At 41.0% G+C, this 26601-nt stretch overlaps 1 protein-coding gene across 3 annotated transcripts in view; it reads left to right on the top strand.

The window, feature by feature from the left end:
• Positions 1-296: 296 nt before the first annotated feature.
• nlrx1 (NLR family member X1) overlaps positions 297-26601 on the top strand; it is a 31688-nt gene continuing 5383 nt past the window's right edge. For 2 of the 3 annotated variants that reach the window (XM_042414030.1, XM_042414029.1), the window contains exons 1-9: positions 297-495; positions 822-884; positions 2000-2112; positions 4196-4589; positions 11009-11240; positions 12682-13849; positions 14274-14457; positions 21972-22067; positions 24291-24377. In XM_042414030.1, the coding sequence (XP_042269964.1) occupies positions 868-884; positions 2000-2112; positions 4196-4589; positions 11009-11240; positions 12682-13849; positions 14274-14457; positions 21972-22067; positions 24291-24377 (2291 nt within the window). In that variant the 5' untranslated portion in view covers positions 297-495; positions 822-867. The remainder of the gene's footprint in view (positions 496-821; positions 885-1999; positions 2113-4195; positions 4590-11008; positions 11241-12681; positions 13850-14273; positions 14458-21971; positions 22068-24290; positions 24378-26601) is intronic. The other variant, XM_042414031.1, reaches the window with a different exon arrangement.

Consider the following 26601-nt stretch of genomic DNA (forward strand, 5'->3'; position numbering starts at 1 on the left):
AGTGCACAATCAATGACAATGAACAGTAAGCCTGGATTTTATTAGAGCACGTTACCATCGCATAAATATTGTGTAAAATGTGCAACTGAATCTTTCTTCGTAATAAACCTAAATTTCTGAGCTAGAAGATGAATTTTTACTCTGTTTACAGAAGTAGTATTTTATTCTGAAAGAGTCCTAGCGGACGCTCTACAGGACGGCTCTCTCTCTCTCTCTCTCTCTCTCTCTCTCTCTCTCTCTCTCTCTCTCTCTCTCTCTCTCTCTCTCTCTCTCTCTCTCTCTCTCTCTCTGTCAGGCTACGTCTTAAGGGTGCATCCTCTGTCTCTTTCTAGCGGATCACTGTGCAAGACACAGCCTGTTCTCAAAGTGACTGACAGTATTAGGCTATGCTGTTTTAGCACAGGCAGCGGAAACCGTGAATGATCATAAATAAGTTGACCTCAATGTCCGGCCAGAGGGACAGACGGCAGAAAAGGACGCAGGACGAAGACTTTGGTATGTGTTTTTATCTTCCATGCTGGCATTTCATTTTTAGTTAGCATGATCTTTGAGCTAACGCTTGTACAAACTGCAACACGTTTCCCTCTAAGGTGACTTACTGTGTGTGTAGTGTAGCAACGGTTGTCATGTCGGTCTGGGGCAGTGTTGTACTGACATTGATCACCCTTCAGTCTCACTGCTAGCCAGAAAAAAACACACACATTTAAACGGAAATAGGTGGAGGTTCCGCTAAATTTTTAAGATCATTATGAAATAGTTAAGCTTTTTATTATCAGCGTTTTGGAATCATGCTCCAGTATTGAATTGCGCTTTTCACACAGGTAAACCACAGAGCTCCCTGACAGCAAGAGGCAGAAGCACAGAAGGATGTGCTCACTGCACAGGTTGGTGACACATTGTTACTGATGGTGACGTTCACACATCTCTGAACTTTAAAGTGTAACTGCACCCCCAGGCCTGAGTCTAACTACACCACCCACTGCATAATTCTGAAAAATTCTAAAAAAAAAAAAAAAAAAAAAAGAAATGGGCAAGGGGCTGAGAGGGGGGCGGGGAGGGGCTGAGGAGAGGAGAGGGGTGGCTGTGTGAGGCAGGAGAGCAGGAGTTGCTCAGCATGACATCCCTTAGCCAGAGTAAAGTGATAATAATAATGAGAGGAATGTAATCAGTGCGACGACATTTAAACAAGCCAGAAGTCATTTTAAATAAACCTGTTTCACATGAAGATGGTTTGAACAGCAGCACTGACCTGCTGGAGGAGATCTGTCTGTGACTGTCTGCGGGAGCCACAAAAAGAACAGAATTTTAATTATTCTACAAAACAAGAGGGGTGTTTTGAATACACCCTCGTTTTCACTGGTAATTTGTTAGTCTGTCCCTCCCGCCGCAGGAAATAATGGATTAATCCTGGAAAGCTGTTGATGTACTTTTCTCCTTATGAAAATAACACAGAGATTATTCGACCAATGAGAATTTAGTCAGACGAGAGCATAACGACCAACTAATCGACCAGTCGACCGGCAGACTACAGCCCTACAAAACACCTCTGTCACTGTTTCATATATAACAAAAACTCACTGTGAAATATGAGCTGGGAATGAGTCATTAATATTTCTTCATATTCCATTTCTTTCTTCTTCTTGGCCTTCCCAGAAATTCTCAGTAACTGTCACGCCATTTCAAGCCTTCTGTGTGTTTGTGTTTGTGTTGCTTGATTGGCGGATTCAAATTCAGTTGAGTTAAGGAGTGTAATCTTGTGTGCCTGCGTAAATGTCAGTGCCTTGGAGGTATGCCAGTATACCTGCTACAACCTGCGAACAGGCTAACAGCAGCTGTTCTCTGCCAGTAAAGCACCATGTGAAGCAGACCATGGATCAGACTGAATAAAGCACATTGTGAAGAAATTGAGGTGTTGACTGTGGGATTAAAGTGAAATTCTGCAGATTGTGAACAGTGCCATCTAACTGAACAGATCTGTGTGATGTGTTGTGTTTCCTAGACAGCTGAGTCAGCTGGTTGGAGTATGGAGGTGGAAGAGGAGATTGGAGGTTTCTCTCCACCCAGCCGCTGGCTTTCACTGCAGGACCTTCTGTTCCAACACTTCAGAACTAGGTGCACAAGTCATATTGAGGCTTTATTGCAGTTTGACAACCATGACAACATGCTGCATTCTTAAATCCAAGACAACATGTGTGATGTCGTCAATGTGAAAAGACAAAATGTAGATTTTTAACAGTTTTGAATTCATTAAAATTCCATTAACTGGAGGTTTAGCAATTAATCAAAGGTTATAAGACAGTGGTAAAATCGTCCATAGTATATATGTATGAAGTATTAGTAGCACTTGTAGCAGTGGTAGTGGTGGAAACATCAGTTGTTCTTTGCACACATTTTGTAGTCTCCAAGCCCAAACTGAGTGTTCTGTTTTTTAAAAAGCTTCTTCAGTATGGAGGCTATTTTGGGTCATAATTCAAATTTAAAAGTCCAAATAGAAAATTGAAAGAGCTAAAATTAAAAAGATTATTATTTTAGTACACTACCAGGAATAATCAGGCCATAATTAAACTTAAAAAGAAAAAGCAAATTTAAAATGTAAAATGATCATCTGAAAATGTAAATTGACAACGAAAAAGTGAAATTTAAAAAACAAAAGCTTAAATGGAAATGTTCAAACTGAAAGCCTAAATGGTAAAGATGAAAATGGCAATGGAGATAAGAAAAGGGAAACATCAAATATGAAACTCAAATGGGAAATGGAAAAGCTTAAATGGAAATACTTCAATTAAAAGCTTAAATAGAAAAAAACAAAGGTTTTTTTTGCACTTGCACTTAACCATTTGACATTTGACAATTAGCATTTTAAATTTCATCTTTTCCATTTGGCATTTTTCATTTGGCTTTTCAAGCTGTATGTAAATGAGGAGGCGTGGCTCAAAGGCTGGCGGAGGGCTGGCCAGGAACTTCACAGTGCTGTAACATCCACATTGGCTGCTAGCAAAAGCAAAGCCAGAGCTAGCCTCATTGCTGAGACAGGCGCTGGAGGATGACATGACATTACAGTAACAGTACACATTTGTTGTGCTTTACGTTACTTGCTTCAACTTCGGCAGATCGAGTATCAGCAGTAGCTGCTTATGTGGTAGTGACAATAGTAGGATAATAGTAATTGTATGATGTATTAATTAGTGTTAGAGGTAATAGTTGTGTATATTTAGCAGTCGTGGCAAATTAGCAATTAGTTGTAGTCTTAATTGTAGAAGTAGAAAGTGTAGGTCTTCAGTCATTTTAGTATTAGCAGGTTTAGTGTCAGTAATAGTAGACATTATCAGTCTCTGTCTCTAGTAGTAATTGAAGTAGTCTTAACTTTTAAAGGTATTTGTGGGGACAGTTTTGTTAGGATCTGTCTGTAACCCTCAGTTACAAAACAAACAAGGTGTAGTAAGGAGTTGGTGCTCTAAGCTTGCAGGAGGTGTTTCTTTTTCACTGAAAAATAAGCACATTTTTTAAATTATTAAATTGGCAAATTGATTAAAACAGATTTTTACCCGTGTCACCTGCTGTCACCCACTCATGCAAAAGTTGTTTCCTGCTGTAAGAGGGCACAGTTTACAGTGAACCAATTCCTCTTGTGATGAGCACAGCTCATAAAATTCTGGCAGCAAAAACATTGGAAAACGTGACAAAATGTAAATGAACTGCTGATTGTGCACCAGAGTGCCACTAAGTAAACTGAACAAGTAAACAATGAATTGTTACATTGTTTTGGGATAAAAAATTAGATTATTAAAAATCTGATTTTTAATTAAATCTTCACAGTATACACTGATAAAGTTTATTTTCCAAAAAATAAAAAATGCAAACAAAATCTTTACTTAACATATTACCTCACTTCATATTACACTTCTTTATAAAATCTTAAAAATATCACAAATTCTGTGCATCATCATTGTCATTACAGCCTTTTGCAGATATAAGCAATGGATTTTTAGAGTAGATTAGAGTGATTGCTAATAAAAGAAAGGTTTGTGGTAGAGGGAAATAAGTGAGAAGTAAGGGGAAGTTTGTAGTCACTGTAGTCAAGAGAGTCATTGTGACACATACGGGGTACGTTTTTCAATCGTACAGTTAGAAGGCAGCAGGGTAACTTTGTCATATAAACCAAACATGTAAATACAGCCCTCTTTTTCTCTGACAGCAGATCCCATAGAGATCCACAAGAGGAAGCTCTTCCTGTGGTTCAGCCACCTTCCTCCGGAGGAGAAACAGTTTGGAGGCTACTTCAGCCCAGAGACTATGCATGTGGATCCATTGATCCTGGAAACAAAACCTGAGGAAAGAGCAGGACTCCTCAGGTCCTCCCTACAAACCCAGACTTCCTCCAGCCCCTGTATGTCAGTGGAGCAGCTGTTTGATCCCACTGATGCCTGGAGTGAGGGCAGAGGACTCAATGTGTTGCTGTATGGCGCTGTGGGAACAGGGAAGAGTACAGTGGTCCGAAAACTGGTGCTGGATTGGTGTGCTGGGACCACCCTGACCCACTTCAAGCTGCTGGTTCCTTTCTCTTGTGAGGACCTTGGCCAGCTGACAAAGTGAGATCTTTGTTGTCATGTGTGGGTGTATTTACATTAACTTGGAATCATACTACTGTTAGGGATGTCACCTAGCTAAGCTCCACAATCAGTACTTAATTGATAATATCTATAGCTGTATAAAGCTCATTCCTGTGGTTGTAAAGGCAGTGTGCCATTTGTCAAAAATACCTCATTCCACTCAGTGAAACACTGCAAATTCTTCCTAATACTACTGCAGTGACAAATAAAGAACAGCCACCAGTTTGAGTGAAATATTCACATTAAAGGTCAGCTTTCCTTGCAAAATGGAAGCTTGGTGACATTGAGAGTAGTCGTAAAGCTAGTCAGCCAACTCCTGCAGCCAGAGAGCTAACTGCTAACTCACTAGCCAACTGGGACCCTGCCAGCGCCAACCAGTCACAATAACTGACCAAGTTAATTGGCCTGTTCATTTGCAGTTAGAATCAGAATTTAAAAAAACTTAATTGATGCCCGCAGGGAAATTGCTTTGTTACAATTGCTCATGTGCTCAACACACACTTAGGAGAGAGGAAGTATATAAGTAAAATGGTATTACTATAAAATAAAATAGGGATAATAATAAATACACAGAAGTAAATAGAAAAATGTACAAATGCAAATGTGTAAAAAGTAAATTGCTTCATTGCTCAACACACAAGAAAGAAAGAAATTTAGCATGCTAGCTTAGCTTGGTTGGCAACCAGACAATAAGTTAATACAGTTTATTCAAGATTTGTATTTGTACTGTCAACTCCTGACTCATAACTGACTCCAAAACTTTTGTGGAGCAGTTTGTACTCCAGCTGCGCAGAATATAAATATATATAAAAGTCGATGGTGCAACACAGCTAATAAGCTATGATAGCCTCCTCTGTATTGGACTCTGGCTTTCCGACCTCTCAAAGGTGAGCGGTTTATTTGTCAACAATACAAATTCATGTCAAAGTTCACTAAAGTTGAGCTCAACGCAAAAAGGATTTTGAAAGGCACTTTGAGTGGTCAGAAGACTAGAACGGCGCTATACTGCATTACAACTTAAGTATTTAGTTCATACTGTGGATGAAGAAGGCTATCCATATCATGTCCTAACCTTCCTGCCACAATAGACACATACTGACACACTCTTAATAGATATTATATACAATACACTATAGAGCAGTATTCTCAATAGTATATGAAACCATAACTGAAATGCTGTGATGTCGACTTTTTTCTTTATGCTGACCTATTCAATTTTCAAGCATATCTGACCTAATTTGGAATGGATTTACTAGCTTAAATATACCAGACAGCTGTGTAACATAAACCTGATATATAATCTGATTGAGACTCAGTAGTAAATGAACATGATTGAAGTTTTAATAAAAAACAGCCAATTTTTATTTTGTAGAGGTGAGTGATACAGACATGTTCAAAGCCACCATGTGTAGAATTTGAACTTTTTTTTTTTCCCCTGGGAATTAGGGGTGCAAAACTCACGGTTCGGATCATATCACTGATTTGAGTCACAGATCGGATCATTTTTCGGATCAGCCAAAAAAAAAAAAGAAAAAAAAAAGGGGGAGACAAAACTTAAGATACTATATATTCTGTAAAACACTTACAGTATGGTCTTCAATGAAAATAACATGCAAGATGTCCAATGTTAAAATAAAATCTTAAAATATGCAAAATAAAAGCTCAATTGTTAAATTAAATTGCAATTGAAGCATGATACCTTCTTCCTTTAAACATGGTAGTGAATGAAACAACAGTCTGTGTCCACATCATCAAAACTTGATAACTTACAAACATGAACACACATCTTGTTCTGCAGCTTGTTGAAGGAGCCACCAAACAAACATTCACCGGTGAAAAGTGCACCGCTAACATCAGTTAGCAGCGATGTAGCTAATTAGCTGCTCACCCGCAGCACGTTAAACAGCGTGTAAACATAGCTGCAGATGTCACTACGGACCCATTAAATACTGGTTTGGTCGTTGCTCTTCAAAATCCCAACGTGCTGTCTGTCTATGACTTGTACTTACAGCAGTTTGTTTACTTTATTTTATATGAGATTTTAAATTTTGCAAATAATCCGCGGTTCACATGCGTGCCAAACCGTGGGGGGAGATCCGTACAGATCACAGATCAACTATGATCTGTCGCACCCCTACTGGAAATGTAGTATCAAAAAAGATATTAAGGTAGACAGCAAGACATGCCGTCTTAGATTTTAGTCAAATTTAACTTATCATTTATTGAGATATGAGAACTGTAAACCACAATATTTCCATATGAGAATTTCGTTAGAATGATGCAAAGAGATGATAGATTATGTTTTAATTATCTCCCAGCCTTACTCTGGTCTTTTTTTTTAAGTGAATTAAGTCAAAGGATCCCACTCACTGTCAATTGCTCATATTCACTTGATTAACAATGTTTTGGTGTTTTATCAAATAAAATGTATAGTCAAACACAACCAGCACAATATATGCTTTATGTGAATCTGAGCTGTGGGGCACCCCCCTGGACGCCAACCATGAACAGCAGCAACCCATGTTCAAGTCCAGCTGTGGATGTTTGTTGTATTCCCTCTCTCCCTCCTTTCCTGTCATCTTTCTAGTGGCATTATTTGATAAAGACATAAAATGTCCCAAAAATAATAGTTTAAAAAAATCTGACCTGGAAAAAAAACCCACCAACAGAGGACATCAGCAGCACCTCCACCTGTATGGATGATGGAAGGGGCTGCTGGTGTTCTCTGAATGAAATGTAGTTAACTTGTTAATTTAGGTTCGGGAGCAGAACCACGCCTCAACCACACCTCTAATCATCTGCCAAGTCTACTTATACCGGGTCAACTCATCCTACCCTGTTTGTCTCAGATTTCTCAAGATCAGACAGACCGTGCTTCTCGGTTAAACGCTTGATACAAGAACTTTGATTTAAACAAAGACACAACTTAAAAATTGTCTACTTACCATGGATCCAGAACTGCGGATATACCCGACCGATTCAGACGGCATTCTGTATAACAATCTGTTCAACACCGGTCCACCAGACTCTCAGCAGCAACCAGACCGCAGTCAAACACCCCGGTGTAGTCGCCTTCGTTTGGTGGTCAGCGTACCTCAGTCCTGCCGGCGTCTCCATTCAAGCGCTGCCAACGAGATCTCTCCAACTCCAACCTCGGAGGCACGCAGATCTCAGGTCTCCTCTCCTTCTTCAGTGAGGGCTGGACGCCACGGGCATGGTGGTAGGAACCAGCTCCAACTCTCTTCTCATTGGCAGCTATTCCCATCTCGCAGGCTTCCAGCTTCCGGCTCTCCACCACGGTGCACTCGCGGTGCACCTTCTCCGCATCCACAAACTGAGCCTAATATCAGAGACTGGACCGTCGCTTGCCTCCAACATTACCTGCAAGGTAAAGGCATCCCATTTCACCGCAACACAAACAAAGCCGCTCTTTTCCGACTGTTTTCAGTCTCCATCGACGCAGCAACAGACTCCGTACCTGCTGCGCTTTCAGCTTCCTCACCTGAGCCACCAACTGCCAGTGTTGTCAGGCGTGACATCACAGGGCCTTCGCTGCCTCGGCCACAGGCTGCATCATCAGCCCCCTCTGGTGGGGACCAGGTTGTACGTCCCCCTGTGCCTGCTCCCTCTGTTTCTGATTTCTCCCAGATGATTTCAGCCTTCTTTTCATCCCTGTCTTCACAGGCTTCACAAAATCCCTATGCACATGCATCCTTTCATCCCATCATCCCTTCCGCTACCCTTCTTTCAGCCACTCTCAGCAACATGGCTTCTACTCCTCCCTTTTCTTCAATAGCCAACACAGCAGTAGGAGGGCCCCATCCACTAACTCAAGGGGTCCCATTACAGGCTACCCTGGTCTATCCTTTCCCCCTGCCCTCCCCATCTCCACCCTGTCCCTTCCTCAACACCCAAATGTTTTTTCTCACTGTGCTACCAATTTCTACAGCAGCACCACCTGTCCAGCCAGCTTCATCAGTTTATCACCCTTCTCCTGTCTTTTCTGCACTGCGCCAACAGATTCTCTCCGGTAATTACGTAGATTTAGCCCAGCTCCTTAAGCCATCCTTCATCAATACTAGCCAGCTCAGGGAAATACAGACAAACTTCAGTTCTGTGCAACTTCGCATCCCACTACCCTCACAGTGTAAAGACTTAACTCCCACAGCATTTGCTTTCGCTTTTTCTCTTTACCATGATATTATCTGTTCAGCATTTCCCACACAGAGATCTGAACTAGATGATTATCTATCTATCGTGCTCGACATGGCCTTACGTTTTGGAGGGACAGGGTTTTACAGCTACCACATGCACTTCTCTAACCAGGCCTAACTTCTCTAACCTTATATTATTCATCTTCTTGACGATTTTCTCATTGTCACTCCACCATCCTCACCTCCTCGCCACGGGTTCAATACGCTCACAAACACTTTGTCCAAACTCAGCGTCCCTCTTTCTGAGGAAAAAACATCAGGGCCTGGCACTTCCATTGAGTTCCTAGGCATCGCCCTGGACTCAATTTCTCTCTCTGCCCTCTGAGAAATACAGCGCATCGCTCTGCTTCTGTCATTAGCTCCTGGCAGACAGAGTCACCAAAAGCTAGCTATCAGCCCTCCTTAGCGATCTTAATTATGCCATCTATATAATTCCTTGAGCAAATCTTCTTGTCGATCCTTTTGTCTAAGGCTACTGCCGTTCCCTCTCTCCAGGATAGGGTCGTTATGGACGATGCCTGCAAGATGGAAATGCGCATGTGGCTAAATTTCCCGTCTTCTTGGAATGGCATTTTCTTCTTCTACGACGACTTCATCACCCAGCCTGAGGACATTCAAATTTATACAGATGCGGCTCCCTCTACAGGTTTCAGCGGCTACTATGGAGGGAGATGGTTAGCCTCTGCTTGGCCCCCAGTGTTCAAATCCCTCGACTCAGAGTACCACTCTCCTTCATCTGCGCTTTATGAGCCGTACTCCTTAATAGCTGCCATTCTTTGAGGGCATGAACGGTCTAGAAAATTCATACTTATCCACTCCAATAACACCATAGTCATAGTGATCCTAAACAAAGGTCGATCTCGTTCTCTAGCCATCATGCAGTTCCTGCACAGACTCGCCTTATTCTCAGCTCAACACCAGTTCATCCTCCAGGCAGCCAACATTCCTGGTTTCGCTGTCTCACTTCTCATTCCAGAAATTCAGACACTTGGCCCTGGAATCTGATCTTCACCGGGTGCTTATCCATTTTCAGCCACAATATTCAGCTAGCTCCACAGCTGGCAAACCTCTCTAACGTTTCATAAGAAGCCATCCTCGACAGTCTTGTCCCAAGCACACTCTCAGCCTACCTAACTGGCTGGAATTGCTTCAAGGCATTTCACTCCACCTACCAGCTGCCTTTTCCCTCTCTGGACGTCATGTCCTTCTGCAGTTTCTTCACCAATGCTCATTCCATCCAAAATCCAGTCCTCCACCATCCAGACCTACTTAGCAGGAATCAACTCCTTCATCAAACTAGTCACTGGCTTCCAGTGTCCTTCAATCTCCCATTCTCATGTTACCAGGTTAATAAAAGGCTTGCAGAAACAGGAACCGGCTCTCCCAGCTAGATACTTGCCACTCACTTCTGACCTTCTCAGTGTCTCCATCTGCTCCCTACGTTCAGGCTACATATCCCCTATGGTTGACTTAACCCTAGAATCCATGTTCTGTTTCTGGTTTTGGATTCTTGAGGTGCTCCAAATTTGCCCTGACTTCAGCGGTCTATAATTCTTTTTTTCACCCCGGTCTATCTGATATAACCATCCACACAGCTGACTCACTCATATTCACGCTCCGAAGGAGCAAAACAGATCAGTTGGGAGTTTCTTTCCATATATACTTACTCTGCCTCGAATCCTATCTCAGCCCATACGAGCCGCTGACCCAATACATCAGCTCCAGGTACCCCACTAAGGCACTAAGGCACCTCAACACCCAGTCTTCCTCACCAAAACAGTCCTATTCAAATCTGACTCTTTTGGGGGCCAGTGATCAGCTCGGGCAGAAATATGCCTGAGACAGAACCCCTACACTGAGTTTCCCTCCACCTGGTCTTCAGTACATCCTCCCAGACCAGCCTAACAGACGACATCTTCCTTCTACCTTCACCTACATTCATGCATTTGTCCTCAACATTCAGTACCTCCTGAATTTCATTAAACCTTTAAACAGCATATTGTTGTGGTGTGGTTCTTGCTAGTGAAGTTAGATTTATAGATATGGTACTGGTGCGGTTTGATTATATGTTTTTTTCCTGATGAAGGTCTGAGCACCAAAAGTAATGAATAAAGTGAGTGATCAACAACTTGCACAGCATGTTGGTTGTAAAGTGCGCCAAGTGACAAACTTTGTCCCACACAGGGTGGCTTCCTTGAGGGACCTGGTGAGCAGGAAATACCTCCACTTGAGAAAACATCCTCTGCTGAGTGGGGAGGGCAACCAGGCCAAGGATGTGCTCTTTGTCTTTAACGGGATGGAAAAGATGAAGCTAGACTTCCGGATTGGATCCACAGAGCTCTGCAGTGACCCAAATGAGACGCTGCCTGCAGGTGTCGTGGTGGTCAACCTGCTCAGGAAGTACTTGCTGCCTGAGGTAAGACACAGTTCACCATCACTGCAATGTTATTTATTTCTCCTGTTCTGTTAAAATCTATTTCACACTGTCATCCATTAGTTGGTTACTGTCATGCTGAATTGCAAATTGCAGCCATGACTATTGGCAGTAAAGTGGAGGGCAAAAACTTAAAGGGTAGAAGTATTACTTTAGTCTTGTTTTGATGCCACACAAAGTAATTATTAGCTTACTAACCAGTCTAAACAAAAAAGGAATGTTGAAATTAAAAATGGTCAGATGAAAATATTTTCAAAAATGCAATTTGAGAGTTTCTATTTCAAAAGCAAATCCTTTCCTTTTGTATGGTAAAAACCATTTCAGTTAACTACGTCTTGAAGGAAGGGACCCTTGCCTCTCCAGACTTTTGATAGCTTTGTTCAGTCACTAAAAAACTGATTCAGTTCATGCTTTACTGGCTGCTCAGAATTCACGCAATGTTACATTTTTACATTTTAAATAATCAGAGATAATCAATCACCATTTTACATTTGGAATATAAAAAAGAAACAGATTGATATATTCAGATATACAGTATATCAGAATGAGAATTTTATTTATTCACAAACAGGGTGCCTGTTCCTGGAGTTTACTATCCACATTCTAAGATAAATTAGACTCAACTTTATTGTCATTGCACATAATAAGTAACAGTACACATCAACAAAGTGCAGTTTAGCATGTAACCAGATAGTGCATACAGTAGCAGAGGTGCATCTAGATATATATATAAATGAGTTTCCACTGCAACACTTATAATAAGAGGATGAAACCTTTGTTATTTTAAAAAAGTTAAAAAATGAATCTGTTAGCATACAAAATAACTAAAGCTCTCTTCTTCCAAAAGAATCTCTCCCTGGCAGCGCAGATACAGTACTTGGTTTCTCCTTTATCCATGATGTTCACCAGTGCTCTCTTCTTAAGTCAGCTTTCTAATTTTTTAGCTGTAATCTGTGCTGCCTGAAACACCTAAAGTGTTCAGTCCTCTCTGTCCTGCTGTTATTGCAGACATGTCTTAACTAACTGAAGCCCCTCAACTTGCTGATGGAATCACTTCACTCTTCAAGCTGGTGACATTTTACCTTCCATTGTCTAGGGCTTATGGGAAATTACTGTTAATTAAAGGTGGCTAAAAACAGAAATATAAAATAAACCATCCTAACATACTGATCTAGATATTTGGAGTGAACTACACAGCATCTTGCCATGTATCCTCTGAAATATCTTCAGTTCTTGACTCCAAGCTTTCCTCAATTAATAGTTTTTTATACAGATATATATTCAGTGTGCTTATTAAAATGTGTGCCAATTTGGATATTACATGCTTTGAATTAGGTGGCATTTTGAAAATATCAAAGAGTGAGTGTTGACCTCTATATTTGTGTTTTGTGTAAATGTAATTCATCCACTGTATGTTTCCCAGGCCAGTATCTTGGTTACCACCAGGCTGTCTGCTCTGGACCGCATCCCTCAGAAGTATGTGAGTCGCTATGTACAGATTTGTGGCTTCAATGACCCGGACCGTCAGCGAGCCTACTTCACCAGCCGCCTACTGCAGCAGAGTGGGGACACGGCACAGAAACATGAGGCTCAGGCAATCGTAGAGCTGCTTTACCTCAACCTCCAGAGGGAGAGCCAGCTGGCTGCAGCCTGCTTCCTCCCCTCCTACTGCTGGCTCACATGTGCTACCTTACACTTCCTGCATTTCACTGACGCCAAGGCACCCATCCGCACTCTGACTGGCATATACACCAGTTTCCTCAGGCTAAACTTTGGAGGTGAGGTGCTAGGCACAGGAGCAGGGATAAGTGTGCCCATTCAGGAGCCCCACAGCTCTCTGATGTTGTATGTAGTCCGTACAGTTGGAAAACTTGCGTTTGATGGTGTGACATACAAACGCACGTCATTCTCAGAAAAGGAGCTGGAGCAGTGGATTGGAGGGAAGACCAAGACAGACGAGGAGCTTCGTCAGCTGGCCATGTTCCGAACTGACGTGCTAGACTTCTTCTTGGCTCCCTGTGTTGAAAGTGGCAAGCATTTACCAGGAGAATTCAGTGAGAATAATGAAAGGCAATATGTATTTGCTGTCCCAGCCATGCAGGAGTACCTGGCTGCTCTCTACGTGGTTCTAGGAGAGAATAAATCTGCTCTGGAGAAGCTGACCAGGCAGGTGTCTGTGGCCATTGGTCAGGCAAGTGAGGATGTCAGTGCCATTGTCAACATTCTCTCTAAGTTTATCCCCCTCAGAGTCTTTGCTGTCTTCAACCTCCTCAAGCTTTTTCCAAAGCTCTATGAGAAAATCAGCAGACACACCAAAGGCAGCATTGCTAAAACCATGGCAGCTGAGATGTTCCGTATTGAGGATAGCTACAACGAGGATGTCCTGGATCAGGTGGAGCAAAGCCTGCTGGGGGTTCATGGCCCGCAGCCACAGCAGTTCAGTGAAGGCCCACCTTTTGAGCTCTACCCCATCTTCATGGGTGGACTGTTGCATTATGGTAACCGCATCCTTCTCGAGCAACTTGGGTGCAGTATTCAGAGCACCACTGTAGCCCAGATCACACGTGTCCTTCGAAAGTACCTTGTCAGAGGTAACTTATGCTTTCTTTGCAAACTGCATATATAGTGTGTTTTGATTGGTCTGATATTTGGAGACCCTGAACATTATGGGTATACAGATTCCACTCTGACATTATTTATAGAGCACTTAAAACATATTGAAATACCCTCTAGGTCAAACTTGAGAAGTCATTCAGACTAAGCATGTACTGAGCAGTTAAATTGAAGTGTTGATACCTTTGTAGTTAACATTTACAATCTTGGATCATCTTGGCAGACTGATATTTTTGCTTTAGCTCTTCAACCCCTGCTGCCAAAATTGCTACTGTTGCCGAATGTCAGGTTACCAAAACTGTGTCCAATTAATGAGCTAGTTGTTACTCCTTGATTTTAAAAGAAACAATATAGACAATATAAGTTGAAATAATTTTTTTGTTTGATATTTCCCTATGCTAGAGCTCAGCAAGCCACAGCCACCAGAAGAGCTGATGGATCTGCTGGTCCTTTTGTATGAGTTTCAGAACCCCAGACTGACTGCAGAGGTGCTGGCCTCAATCAGAGCCATTCGCCTCACCAACATTCGTATGACATCACTCAAATGCTTCGTTTTGAGTTCTGTGCTCTCATGCACCCCTGCAAGGTAAACTATGGATTGTGCTTTTACTGTCACCTGTTCAGTATGTAGTATGTTTGCTTTTTTTACAGTTGCTCTGTATGAGGTTTTTTGTTTTTTTTAGTAGATCGAAAAGAATATCTTTCTGAACTGGACTTGTAGCTCAAACTATTGGCCTTAATGAAAAATAGTCTTGGGCATATTTACTGCTAGGGACTCTTATTGGCTTACAACTTCAAATCCAGTAATGCCCCCTAATAGTGTAGCATCTAATTGCATTGTTGCAGGAAAATCTTTCACAAGTGGATTTCACAATCTTTCACACAGATTCCAAATGTTGGAGTGAACCTTTTGTTGAATTCTACAACAACCAGAATGCTTTGCACGCATATCGTCCAATCAAACTGACTGACTGTGCTGAAGGTGTGTTCATAGCCAGATTAGCACCAAAGACAAAGTTAGAGCAGTGTTGTATCTTTTTACTGAGGCTTACTTTCATTTACATTTTTTCTCATCAAGTCTGGATATATTGAAGCAGTGTGCAAGCAAATACCGTTCTTTTTACCTATTTTGGACAATGATGCTGAATGCAGCCACCCACAAGTTACAGGTAACACACAGTCACTGTTGTTGTGTAATATATATATATTACACAACATTACATGACAATATTCTGTCAGAAAACAAAGACAGATTTACCAAAGTTTGTTGCAGCACAGTGTTTTCTGTTCTGTTCCTATTCTCTCTGACAATCATCACCGGGCAGGCCCTGGTCGCTGCTGCAAAGCTACCTACTATCTACTGGCTGCAGCACCTCTACTTTGGTTGTGACTGTACCATATCTCCGGTGGTAGCTCTCTCCTCGATACTCTATTTTGTCTAATTGGACAGCGCAGTATTCAGCCTCATAAGTTGTAATAGTAGCTGGCAAATGAGTAGGGAGCTCTGGGTACAGGCAACATGGAGGGAAGTTAAACATTGTTCATTTGCATACTACCCACATTGTAATGATACAATGCAGGTTGAAAATCGGCAGTGTTTCCTTTTAAGGCTTGTACCAGCAGCCTCTGAATGCTAACAGAATATGGGAACCGACTCAGCTTAATAGAATGACTTTGAAAATGCTAAATTACTTGCTTTAACAAATTTTGTTTGTTTATACAATGAAGAATATATCAAATATCACTTTCATGAAGCTGTTCTCAGCAGACAGATCACAGGCAATGAACTTGGCATTTCATATTCCTCGCAGCTATAGCAAATTTCAAGCTGAATGCAAAGTTTATCAGTGCATGTCTATGTTTGGTTTGCAGTGGAACAAAACAAAAAAAGTTGTGAAAATAACTGAATTAATGCTCATTCTACAAAGACATTCTAAAATAGCCTGAGCAAAATTATTGGTACCCTTTAGAAATTGTAAGAAATAATAGATTTTTAGTGATACTTTAAGCAGACTATTGTGTTTTAATTAGTATCATAGGTATTTTCAATCTTATAATCACTGATGCAGCCAGTTTAAAAGGAGCTAAAAGAAAATTACTTATGCACACTTCTTTGTGCCACTGTGTGCATCACATTGAACATGGAAAAGAGAAGGAAAACTAGAGAGTGGTCTTAAGACATTAGAAAAAAGGTAATAGCCAAGCATGGTCACCGTAGAGGTTACGAGACCATCTCCAAAGAGCTTGATGTTCCTGTGACCACTATTGCCAATATTATTAAGAAGTTTAAGGCTCATGGAACTGTAGCCAACATCTCTGGATGTGGTCACAAGAGGAAAATTGGCCAGAAATTGAACAGAAGGATTGCTTGAATGGTCTAGAGAGAGCTGAAAAAATACAGATCTGATGTTCAAGTTCAAGGTACAATTGTTTCAAGTCGCACCATCCGTCGCTGTCTGAATGAAAAGGGGCTCCATGGTAGAAAACCCACTAAGACAATGAAGCCTTCAAAGAAAAGAACACCATGCCTACCGTGAAACATGGAGGAGGCTCAGTGATATTTTGGGGTTGCTTTGCTGGCACTGGGTGCCTTGAATCTGTGCAGGACACAATGAAATCAGAAGACTATCAAGGCATTTTGGAGCACAACATACAGCAGTGTCAGAAAGCTGTCTTAATCGCAGGTCATGGGTCTTCAACCAAAATAATAACCCCAAACATACATCAAAAAGCATCCAAGAATGGATGAGAAGAAAATGTTGGACCGTTCTGAAGTGGCCTGCCATGAGTCCTGATCTGAATCCCATTGAACATCTGTGGAAAGAGCTGACACTTGCGGTTGGGAGACGGCACCTATCAACCCTGAGAGAACTGGAGCAGTTTGCTCTCGGAGAGTGGGCCAAACAACCAGTGGAGAAGTATAGAGATCTTATTCAGAGTTACAGAAAGTGCTTGACTGCAGTTATTGCCTCCAAAGACTGTGCTACAAAATATTATGTTAAGGGTACCAATATTTTTGGCCATGCCATTTTCATTTGTTTTATTGTATTAAATATTATATTAAGTTGTAAATAAAAAACAAAGTTTCAGTTATATTCAATCTGAAATAATGAATGATGGATACCATATACTTTTGTCAATTTCAACTCAATACAGAGAAAAATCACTTACCAATATTTTCGGCTTCGTCTGTACCTTAAAAACAAGTCCAGTTCCCGGGATTCTTGGGATAGTGTGCTTCTGTTCCCAGGATGGAAAATGTATAATTTTTGAGAAAAATATTAATCCCTAGTGGGGTGCTATTGCACAGGAGTTAAAGTACCATGTCGTATAACACAGAGAGGACCCACCTGAGAACCATCAAGGGACAGCAGCAGTATTTGGGAAGTAATAATCAAGATGCCTACCCTCTGGCGTTTTCAGAGCTCGTAATCTACATTGTGACCAAGTCTAACTCTGAAGCTCCTATTGTCTTCCGACTAGCAGACATGATAAACCCATACAGGCAACGTCTTGGACAGTTGGGTGTGGAGACACCAGATGTAAACTCCACACGACTGAAGGACAAACTTCCAAGCACACATGCAGGGAAGAAATGTGCTTCTGGCTTTCCAGAAGGACATAGGCTTGGTATTATGGCAAGCGTCAGACCACAGTGAAGTCATTATCCTTGCCAAGGCAGCGAAGATTTTGTGAAGGCACATGCTCGACCACAAATTTACAATTGATGGAACCTTCCATGAGGGATGTCTTAAGGTCAGTCTTCTTCAACTTGTGGGAATGGTTGAACATGGAACTGATATTAAGTCTCAAGTCAGATTTGGTGCACCAAAAACAGCTGCTGCAGTACAACTGCTATGCAAGGTACATACAAAGAAGGAGCAGCAACTCTGACACTCAAAATATCAGGAAACCCCTTGTCCTGTTTACTCAGGAATGTCTGTCTATGCCAAGGCCAGAAAGAGATTGTTGGTGGAATTTCTTCATGAGCATGGCATCACCATATCTTATGACAGAGTTGGAGTTGCTGGAGACATTTGCACATTTAGGAGAGGCAGCATTCAAGAAGTACATTGGAGATGGATTTTTCTGGACACCGGTTTTGCAGAGAGGATTGTTCACCACAGCCACCATGGATAACATAGACCATAACCCAACTGCAACAACCGCAACCACCTCTTTCCATGGAACCAGCATTTCAGTTTTCTAGCATCTGACCAAAGATGACATAGGAGGGAGAGCATGAACAACCCAGATTTGTGGAAGAGAGAGTGCAAAAAGTTCCAGAACTTCCTGATTCCTTTACCAACATTCACCCTGCCTTCTTTGCAAAGAAGAAGTGGTTGTGTGATCCAGATGCCACTCTGCTGAGGCTACAACTGGTACATGAGTACAAATGGCTGCAGAAGGTCATAGCAATTGAGGACATAGATGGGGAGGTGAACATCACTTGGTCAGCCCACCATCCTTCAATGAAGAGAAGCCCACCATTTGAAGTGAGCATTACATCTCTGTTACCACTCCTTAGAGATCAGGCTCACTCAGTTGCTACAGTAAGGCAGGTGATGGACAAGATCAAGTACATAGTGACTTTCCCGAACCTAGGTCAGGTACCTATCACAAGCCTGGAATTAAGTCATTTTCAGGGCAAGGCCACTTTGGCCTTTGATAAATACAAATTTATTGGGGCCTCGCAGCCAAGATGTAGGGTATCAAGGCCGCAACCAATGGTGCAATTGATAATTACGTCATATGAAGACAAAACAGTATACAATCAACAATTAGGAGTCAGTGTATTGAAAAACAGTACTGAGTTTATTAAAACTGCACACTGAATGTTTGACTTTTCCTCAAAATGCTGTCAAATTTTTTAAAAAATGTGAACAATTCATTATATTAATTTTTATTGTTATTTATTGTTTTTATATATATATAAACTTTGCACAAAAAGTAAGGAAATTTGTGTTTGGTAGATTATTTCTTTGTTGTAACGATGCTTGGCAATAAATCTTATACCGTTGGAAAGCCTGTTTATTTCTCCTGATGCCACATTTGTAAGGAACATGCATTTGTGGGATGAGCAGCAGAGCTGAGTATGTGGGTTGCGCCCATGAAAAATTTGCCAAATATTCTCTGCCAATGCCAAATAGCTTATTCTGCCATTAACTCTTGTTTGGTGTTTGGTGGATTGGATGATTGAAGTTTGAAGAAACAAGACATATTGGCAATTTAACAATTTATTCATTTAACAAACAGGAGCCTCAGTAGCGTGTGGAAGAATTATACACAGCCACAACAGCCCAGCACCTCCTCCTCATGCTGGTCACCAGCCTGGTCACACACTGCTGTGGGATGGTATCCCATTCTTCAACCAGCATTTGTCACAAGTCAGCCAACGTGGTTCTGTTGGGCACGAACAGCACGCCCAAGCTGATCCCACAAATGGGGTTGAGGTCAGGACTGCTGGCAGGCTATTCCATCCTCTCCAATCCCAAATTCTAGTCTCTGATAAACCCCACTCTGTCAAAGCGAGCGTTGTCATCTTGGAAGATAGAGTTCGGTCCCAGACTGTGGAGATATGAGATTGCCACTGGTTGCAGAATCTCATCTCGATATCTCTCTGCATTGAGATTGCCTCCAATGATGACAAGCCTCGTTTTTCCAGTGAGGTAGATGCCGCCCCACGCCATCACACTGCCTCCACCAAAAGATGTTACTCTATCGGTGCAGCAATCAGCATAGTGTTTGCTGCGTCATCTCCACACTTTAACCCTACGATTCAAGTGCCGTAGGCAGAATCTGGACTCATTGCTGAACATAACGTTCCTTCACATGTTCAGGTTCCAGTGCACGTGTTGCCGACACCAGCACAAACAGGCCTGACAGTGCAGGGCAGTCATGGCAGGCCTCCTGGCAGCCCTATGAGACCTGAGATTGGCTGCGTGCAGTCTGTTCCGATTGTCTGGGCAGAGAGCCGTCAGCCATACCGTCCTGCAAACCTTGACTGCAAATCTGTAGAAGACAGCCTATGGTACCTAAGTGCTGACAGAGTGAGGAAACAGTCTTCCCTGTTATATGGAACATGGCCTTCACTTTGGAGATGGTACTAGGGCTCACTCCAAATAATGCTGCAACTTGGTTTTGCAGAACACCAGCTTGAAGTTGCCCTATCGCACGGGCCCTATCCAGATCAGTCAAACGTGGCATGCCGATTCTTGGAGCAGACACCTACTGACCACTGTAGCAGGGCCCATGCTCCATGCTGTGTGTGTGTGTGTGTGTGTGTGTGTGTGTGTGTGTGTGTGTGTGCGTGTGTGTGTGTGTGTGTGTGTGTGTGTGTTGCATCATGCTGAAAAAGAAGCAACCTGTCAGATCTCACAGCAATATCCCGGTTAGGGATCCCGGTAGAGCAGGTAGGCAGCACTTTAGGTTGATTAATCCAAAGTACGCCAGTTTGACAGAACGTATTCCAAATCAGGGAGCAATTAAAACACGAAGACAGAAAACATGAAAAGCTTGAGCAAAATGCAGGAAGGCCACATAAATCACACAAGCAGCGAAATTCAAAGTCAGTTGTCAATTTGGCAAAGATGAGCGGCAGCCAGTATGTGCCAGCGTTCCCATGGGATGCAGAGTAGCCTCTCTCCCACCCAACACAGGTACCGAGACAAACCTTACTGAATAAGCCTTACTGTCTGAGCTTTGGCCTTACTCTCTGACTCTGAGCCTTAGGCCGTATTCAGACCAACTCACGCGGTGCGGCAAAAAACGCCAGTTTTCCCATTCATTTGAATGAGGATAGTGTGTTTTGGCTGCAGGCGGTTTTGGCTGCAGGCGGTTTTGGCTGCAGGCGGTTTTGCCGCTGCGGCGCTGCACCGTGCTGCAGCCAGAAAGTTGAGTCAACTTTTGGAGAAACACAACCCAACGTCACTGTGGCTGAAGGCTGTGGTGGCCAATCACAGCCAGAGATCAGACTGATCAGAGCTGTAAACTCAGCCACGAGGGAAAACAAAGACGTTACAAGGAAGAGGGGAGGACATTTCTCTTAGTTTGCTAATATTAAAAGTAAAGTTAGACTTTGCTGTCGGCTTCCCGACTCATTTTAAAAAAGAAGAGAGAGCGAGAGCAGCTGTAAACACACAAAGAGAGCATTGTCAGGTTATGAAATAATGTAATCAAATAATACAATCAGAAGTACAATGCATCATATTTCTGGAGACAAAGATACATACCACCTAGCTATCTTTTCTTTGTCTGAAAAGTTGGCACTCAGCCAGTCCTTTAAATACTATTGTACAGAATTTGAAACATGTGTTTACTAACCTTACAGGTTATTTCTTATTAAATTCTTATAAAGAAAGAAAATTGGAATCGGCGAAAATCAAAATCGGAATGTCAGACTTTAAAAAAATCGGAAATTGGAATCAGTCAAGAAAATTGCAATCGATACATCTCTACTCTTACTGTCTGAGCCTTACCGTCTGGGTTCATCCAAAAATCTACGTAACTTACTGAAACTGACAAGCCGACATTCACATCCACTTCAGTGTTTTTACTACGAAATTCCGTCTTTGTACCTCGTAGGCAATGTAACACTGTCTGGTGAAATGCAAAGAGGAAATCTTAATACTTATTAAGTTTGTAAGATCCCCACTTGATTTGTCTCAGACTGGTGAAGTGTGATATTAGCGGCAGCTGAACTTTGTGGATTTTGTCCGCCATTACTTACATTACTTGCATCAAAATCACTGTAGGAAGGGATCTCTTCAGGGCCAGTATGAATGAGGAATGATTATAGCAACCCAAAATTATTCCAATGTACATAAGGCCATGTTAGTATTGTTTTCAAATAGACTAGCCTATCTGTCCTTTAAATAAGCATTGTTCCATTAAGGAGACATGATGGTTTACAGAGAGGGATGTTTGTGTGATTGATAGGTGTGTTAGCCTATCACAGTCAGCTGTGGTGGTTGCCATTTGCTCATCTCACTGGCTCTAAGACAGTGTTGAACTTTAACCTCAAATCAAAGCTTAAGTCAAGTTTTTCAGTGGTTGTGACTTTGTTTTGTTTTTGTTTTGTCTTGTGGTGTCTTCCCCTAGATATCACCTTGAAGAGCTGGACCTGTCCTCCTGTCTCCTGACTCATGACATGCTTCAGATGCTGTGGCCTGCCTTCAGACACGCACATATCCTCAAGTGAGACATAATTAATAACTGTTCTGTTGTTTGCAGGGAAGAACTTGAGTTTGTAGACAGGAGTACTTGTACATTATCCATACAACTGAACATTGTACATTTCATACAACCACTACTACTTCACTTTTTAAGCAGTTAGATTTTTCTTTAGGCAAGGTGACTTTATTTGTATAGCACCTTTCAACAAGGCTAGTGTATAAAGTGCTTTACTTAAGGCATAAAACTCAAGATATAAAAGAAGACAATATAAAAAGATGCATAAAAAGAATATAGAGTACATAGAAAATAAAAATAACCTTGAACAGAAAACACATTTAATTTCTCAGTGTTTGTTGAGCTATGCTTATCATAGCTGAGTAAACATGTCAAGGTTACAAAGATCAGAATCCAGATGGTAAATCTGTTGTGACACTAAGCTGCATACTGCTAAATTTCATACCTGATTTGGTTCAGCTGCTCAGTGAGCTGCTGTGAACAGGTTATTCTGATTTTAGCAGATCCTGACTTTACTCCTCTTGTTAATGCCTTTCCAGGTGACGTTTTACTATTAACACCAACCAGTGTCACCAAAGATTTGTAAAACTCTGTATTCTCTAAAGGACATATCATTATCTAAAATGCATCATCTGTCATTTTATTACAATGTTTGCCTTGCCTTATTTTTAGTTTATCTAAAAGCATGGAGATGTGGCTGAGAATGGTGTGTTCATTTAATGGTTATTGACTGCAAGTTAGAGCCCAACTGATACTGGATTTTGGGGAATGATACCAATAATTGATAATTCTTTTTTTGCTTGTTTTGACTGTAATATTGGTCATGCTGATGTATCAGTGGGCTTGGGTGTACACTGACCTGTATACTATAAATTTGATCAAAGCTATGTTTACATGATAGTAGAATTATGTTCTTAAGCAAGTAACCCAGTAGAGGATCAACACTTATAGGTGTCATGACTGTGAGATGATACTCCAATTAAGAAACCTTGTTAAGATGGCTGGCTTTTGCCTTTAAACATCTACTCTGGCATGGAATCACACAACAAGGGGAGTGCACATGGTGCACAAAAAGTGCAATAACTGCCTTCAGTCACGCTCCAGTGATTCCTCCAAACATTCATTCTAATCCTTCGAATTTACCTGTTTGAACTTGATATACAGTGAAACTGATTCATCTGCCAGTTTGCCTCTTTTTCTCCTCATTCCCAGTACAATGAACCTTCGGCACTGACATATTGTGAGGGTTTTTGCTGGTGGGAGAATAGAATAGTCCAAACTGCAAATAAAAGTTTTCACAACACCAAAGACAAGATCAATCCATGATACAAAGATAAATAATAAAATAAATAAAAAATAAAATAAAAAGGTAATAAAATGTTCAGTATTCAAGCTGATCAACAATGTGTGAAATACTGATTTGGTGCTAACAGGGACGTCGATAACCCTAAACAAGTGCATTCAATACACGATCAGTTTGTAGATATTCCATATTTTTCTTCTCGTCAACAAATCTCATGTGCAGAGCCAAACCAACAATGAGTTGATCTACTAACAAGTATCGTGTGTGTATCAAAGCCTGATATAACATTATTCCTCCTCATAGAGCTCCATTGTTGTCTAAAAACTATTAAAAACACATCAGTGCGTCACACTGTTGTATTGCCTGACATGTTCCTTCATGTCATGACATGTTCTTACCATGAACATACACACTGTAGTTTATTGTGACTCAATCCCACATACACCATCCTGCTGCCAGGAATACTCACTAGAACACCAAATGTGGATTGATCCACCACTAAAGACAGTCCCTAATACTGGGATCAGACTACACAAATACAGCCTGATTTTAACATGATTTTGTCATCGCTGACAAATTCCAGCATCAGGCCCGATTATGAAAGTCGGGACCATTGTTAATGACAAATATATTGTATAGCCTGATCCTGGCATAACAAATGCATTATTTCCTCCTGTTTGAGTAATGTTTCTGGTCATGGGATTTTTTGAGGATAAAAAAGAAAAATATATATTTACTGAAAAATGCCAGCCTTATTCTTTTAAAATGGTCCAGAGCATGACCATTTAATGGGTTACTTCACAATGTTAAACATAGCCCTCAATACTGCTGTTTAAATGTTTTCATTGTTCTTGACTCTGGGTTACTAGCATGTGTATGCTGTGTGTGTTGTGATTGTTGTGTCTACCTGTCTCTGATGTCCTCAGTCTGCAGTTTAACAGCCTGGGTCCTGAGTCCTGCATCCTCCTGAGAGATCTGTTACTAGACCCCAAGAGTTCTATTAAATCTCTACAGTAAGACTACATTTTTATTCATGTCTTTGTGTCTTAAGTCCATGTGTACAAAGTTTTCCTTCTTTTACTGTGCTGCTGGCTTTTAAAAATGTTGACACCAAGCAGCAACTACCACAACTTGAGGTTGAAACCAGTGCAGAAGTACTTGTGCCACAACAGCCACTAGATGCTCCAACTGACTCCCAAAATTTATACATGTAACTTGCAGTTTGTAGTTGTAACTTCAGTGTCGCACACACATAGGTGGGAAATTCGTGTGTCCGTCTCTCAGACTTTGAATCATCACCGTTGAAAAAAATCCTGCACAAATTTTAATTACACATACACAAAATATTTCTACAGCTACAAAAACATTTTACACATGTGCCAAATTATATCTGTTTGCACAAAACTTTTTCACACATTCACAAAACATTTCACAAGCTAAAAATATTTATGGCCATTATTTGATTCCATACGACCATAAACTGCAACTCTGGGCTTCAAACCGGCTCCATTGAAACCAACGGGTGACGTCACACCTCACTACGTCCATCTGTGGTTTAGACATTAGTAAATATTGTTGGGCCTCTAATGTTTTTACCACAGACTAATACTAACAGTGTTAGTCATAGCCAGCACTTCTCTTAACCATCTATTAGTTAGTGTTGGCTTAAGGGGATACACTTTGGACACAGTTTGTTTTTTGCGCCAGGAGCCTGCACAGCTGGGCCTGATTAACACAGTAGGGGAGCTGTGGGGTCCCCCTGACCCCCAGTTTGTCCCACTCTCTATGAGTTAAGTATGTACCCATCAAGTACAGTACAGCATCATATTTTGCCTGAAGCTCCAGAGACCAGTGAGTACTCCTACACTGAAATACTACCTGGCCTGAGGTTTGTTCTTGGTCACTATATGTAATTTGATTAAAGGAAATGTATTTGGGATAAATGTAGCATGTAAGAACAGTATCAACTGATAAAAAAATATTACATTACTGGTCATTGAAATTATGTATTTTAATTTGATGTTTTTTATGTGGATTCTTGAGCACATTTATATATAAAGATAACTAGCTTTGTAAATTACACACACACACATATACATACACACATATGTATATATATATGTGTGTGTATATATATATATATATATATATATATATTTTTTTTTTTTTATTATTTTTTATTTTTTTTTTTTTTTTTAATCTAACCATGTGGTATTACCACTGCCTTCACGGCCCACTAGATGGCTCACTGGTTGAGAATGGCTGTTTTAAGGTAAGTCAGAGTGTTTGCACTGTTAAAATTTAAACAAAGCAAGGCAGATGTAAGAAATACAGTGAGTTTGTTGAACAGTTATTCTTGGATTTTTCACATGTTGTTGCTGTTGGTCAAAGATGTGCACCTGCTCTCTATCTCTCTTTTCTCTGTCATATGCACACGTGTATACACACATACACACATTAAGAGCCTGACTCTGCACAAGGTTGACTTTATTGAATATGTATTTGCTGATATAACTCTAAAACAGGACTACTGTGTCATGATTTTTTCCTCTGATTTTAAACAGATTTTATTACATTAATATAAATCTGAGACTTAAATACATGTGTAAAATTGACATTTGATTTTCACAATAAATGTTACAAGAAAATAACAGTATAATAACCTGTAGGTAAAGTGCCAAAGTGTTTGAACTAACTATCTGCTGTGAACTATTTTCATGCCTCACCTGATATTCTGTAGCTCTGTGCTTCTTTCAGTTTGTTGATTTGGGCAACACAAGAGTTTCATGACAGAGCCACAACAATCCTTAAACCTATCTTTAGATCGTGTCAAAACTCATGTCTCAATGTTAATTCACTTTGGGAGGCCTGCAGTGATAAAGCTGTTTAATAAAATAATATGCCTGAGCAACAATTTCAAATTAGCTAATACCTGGATTTTAATCATAAGATCTTCTGATGTTAGTTTTGTCCAATGAAGCTGTTTTCAATTCTGTGATGTTTAAACTATAAATATTAAATGCTTTAGATTACTACTACCACTACCAGGTTGTAGCTAGTCAAAGATGTGTAAAACAGCTTGAAGTTGAGTGTTGCCAGATCATCAAGTCAGGTATCCCTCCACATCCTGCTCTTTCACTCTTCATCATAATGACCAACACACAAACCTGGCAATTCTGCACAGATCTTACCAGTAACACTTTGTGAACTTAAAATGGCAAGATAGTTTGAGATTGT

The sequence above is a fragment of the Thunnus maccoyii genome, chromosome 6, assembly GCF_910596095.1.
Source record: "Thunnus maccoyii chromosome 6, fThuMac1.1, whole genome shotgun sequence".
Lineage (NCBI taxonomy): Eukaryota > Metazoa > Chordata > Actinopteri > Scombriformes > Scombridae > Thunnus > Thunnus maccoyii.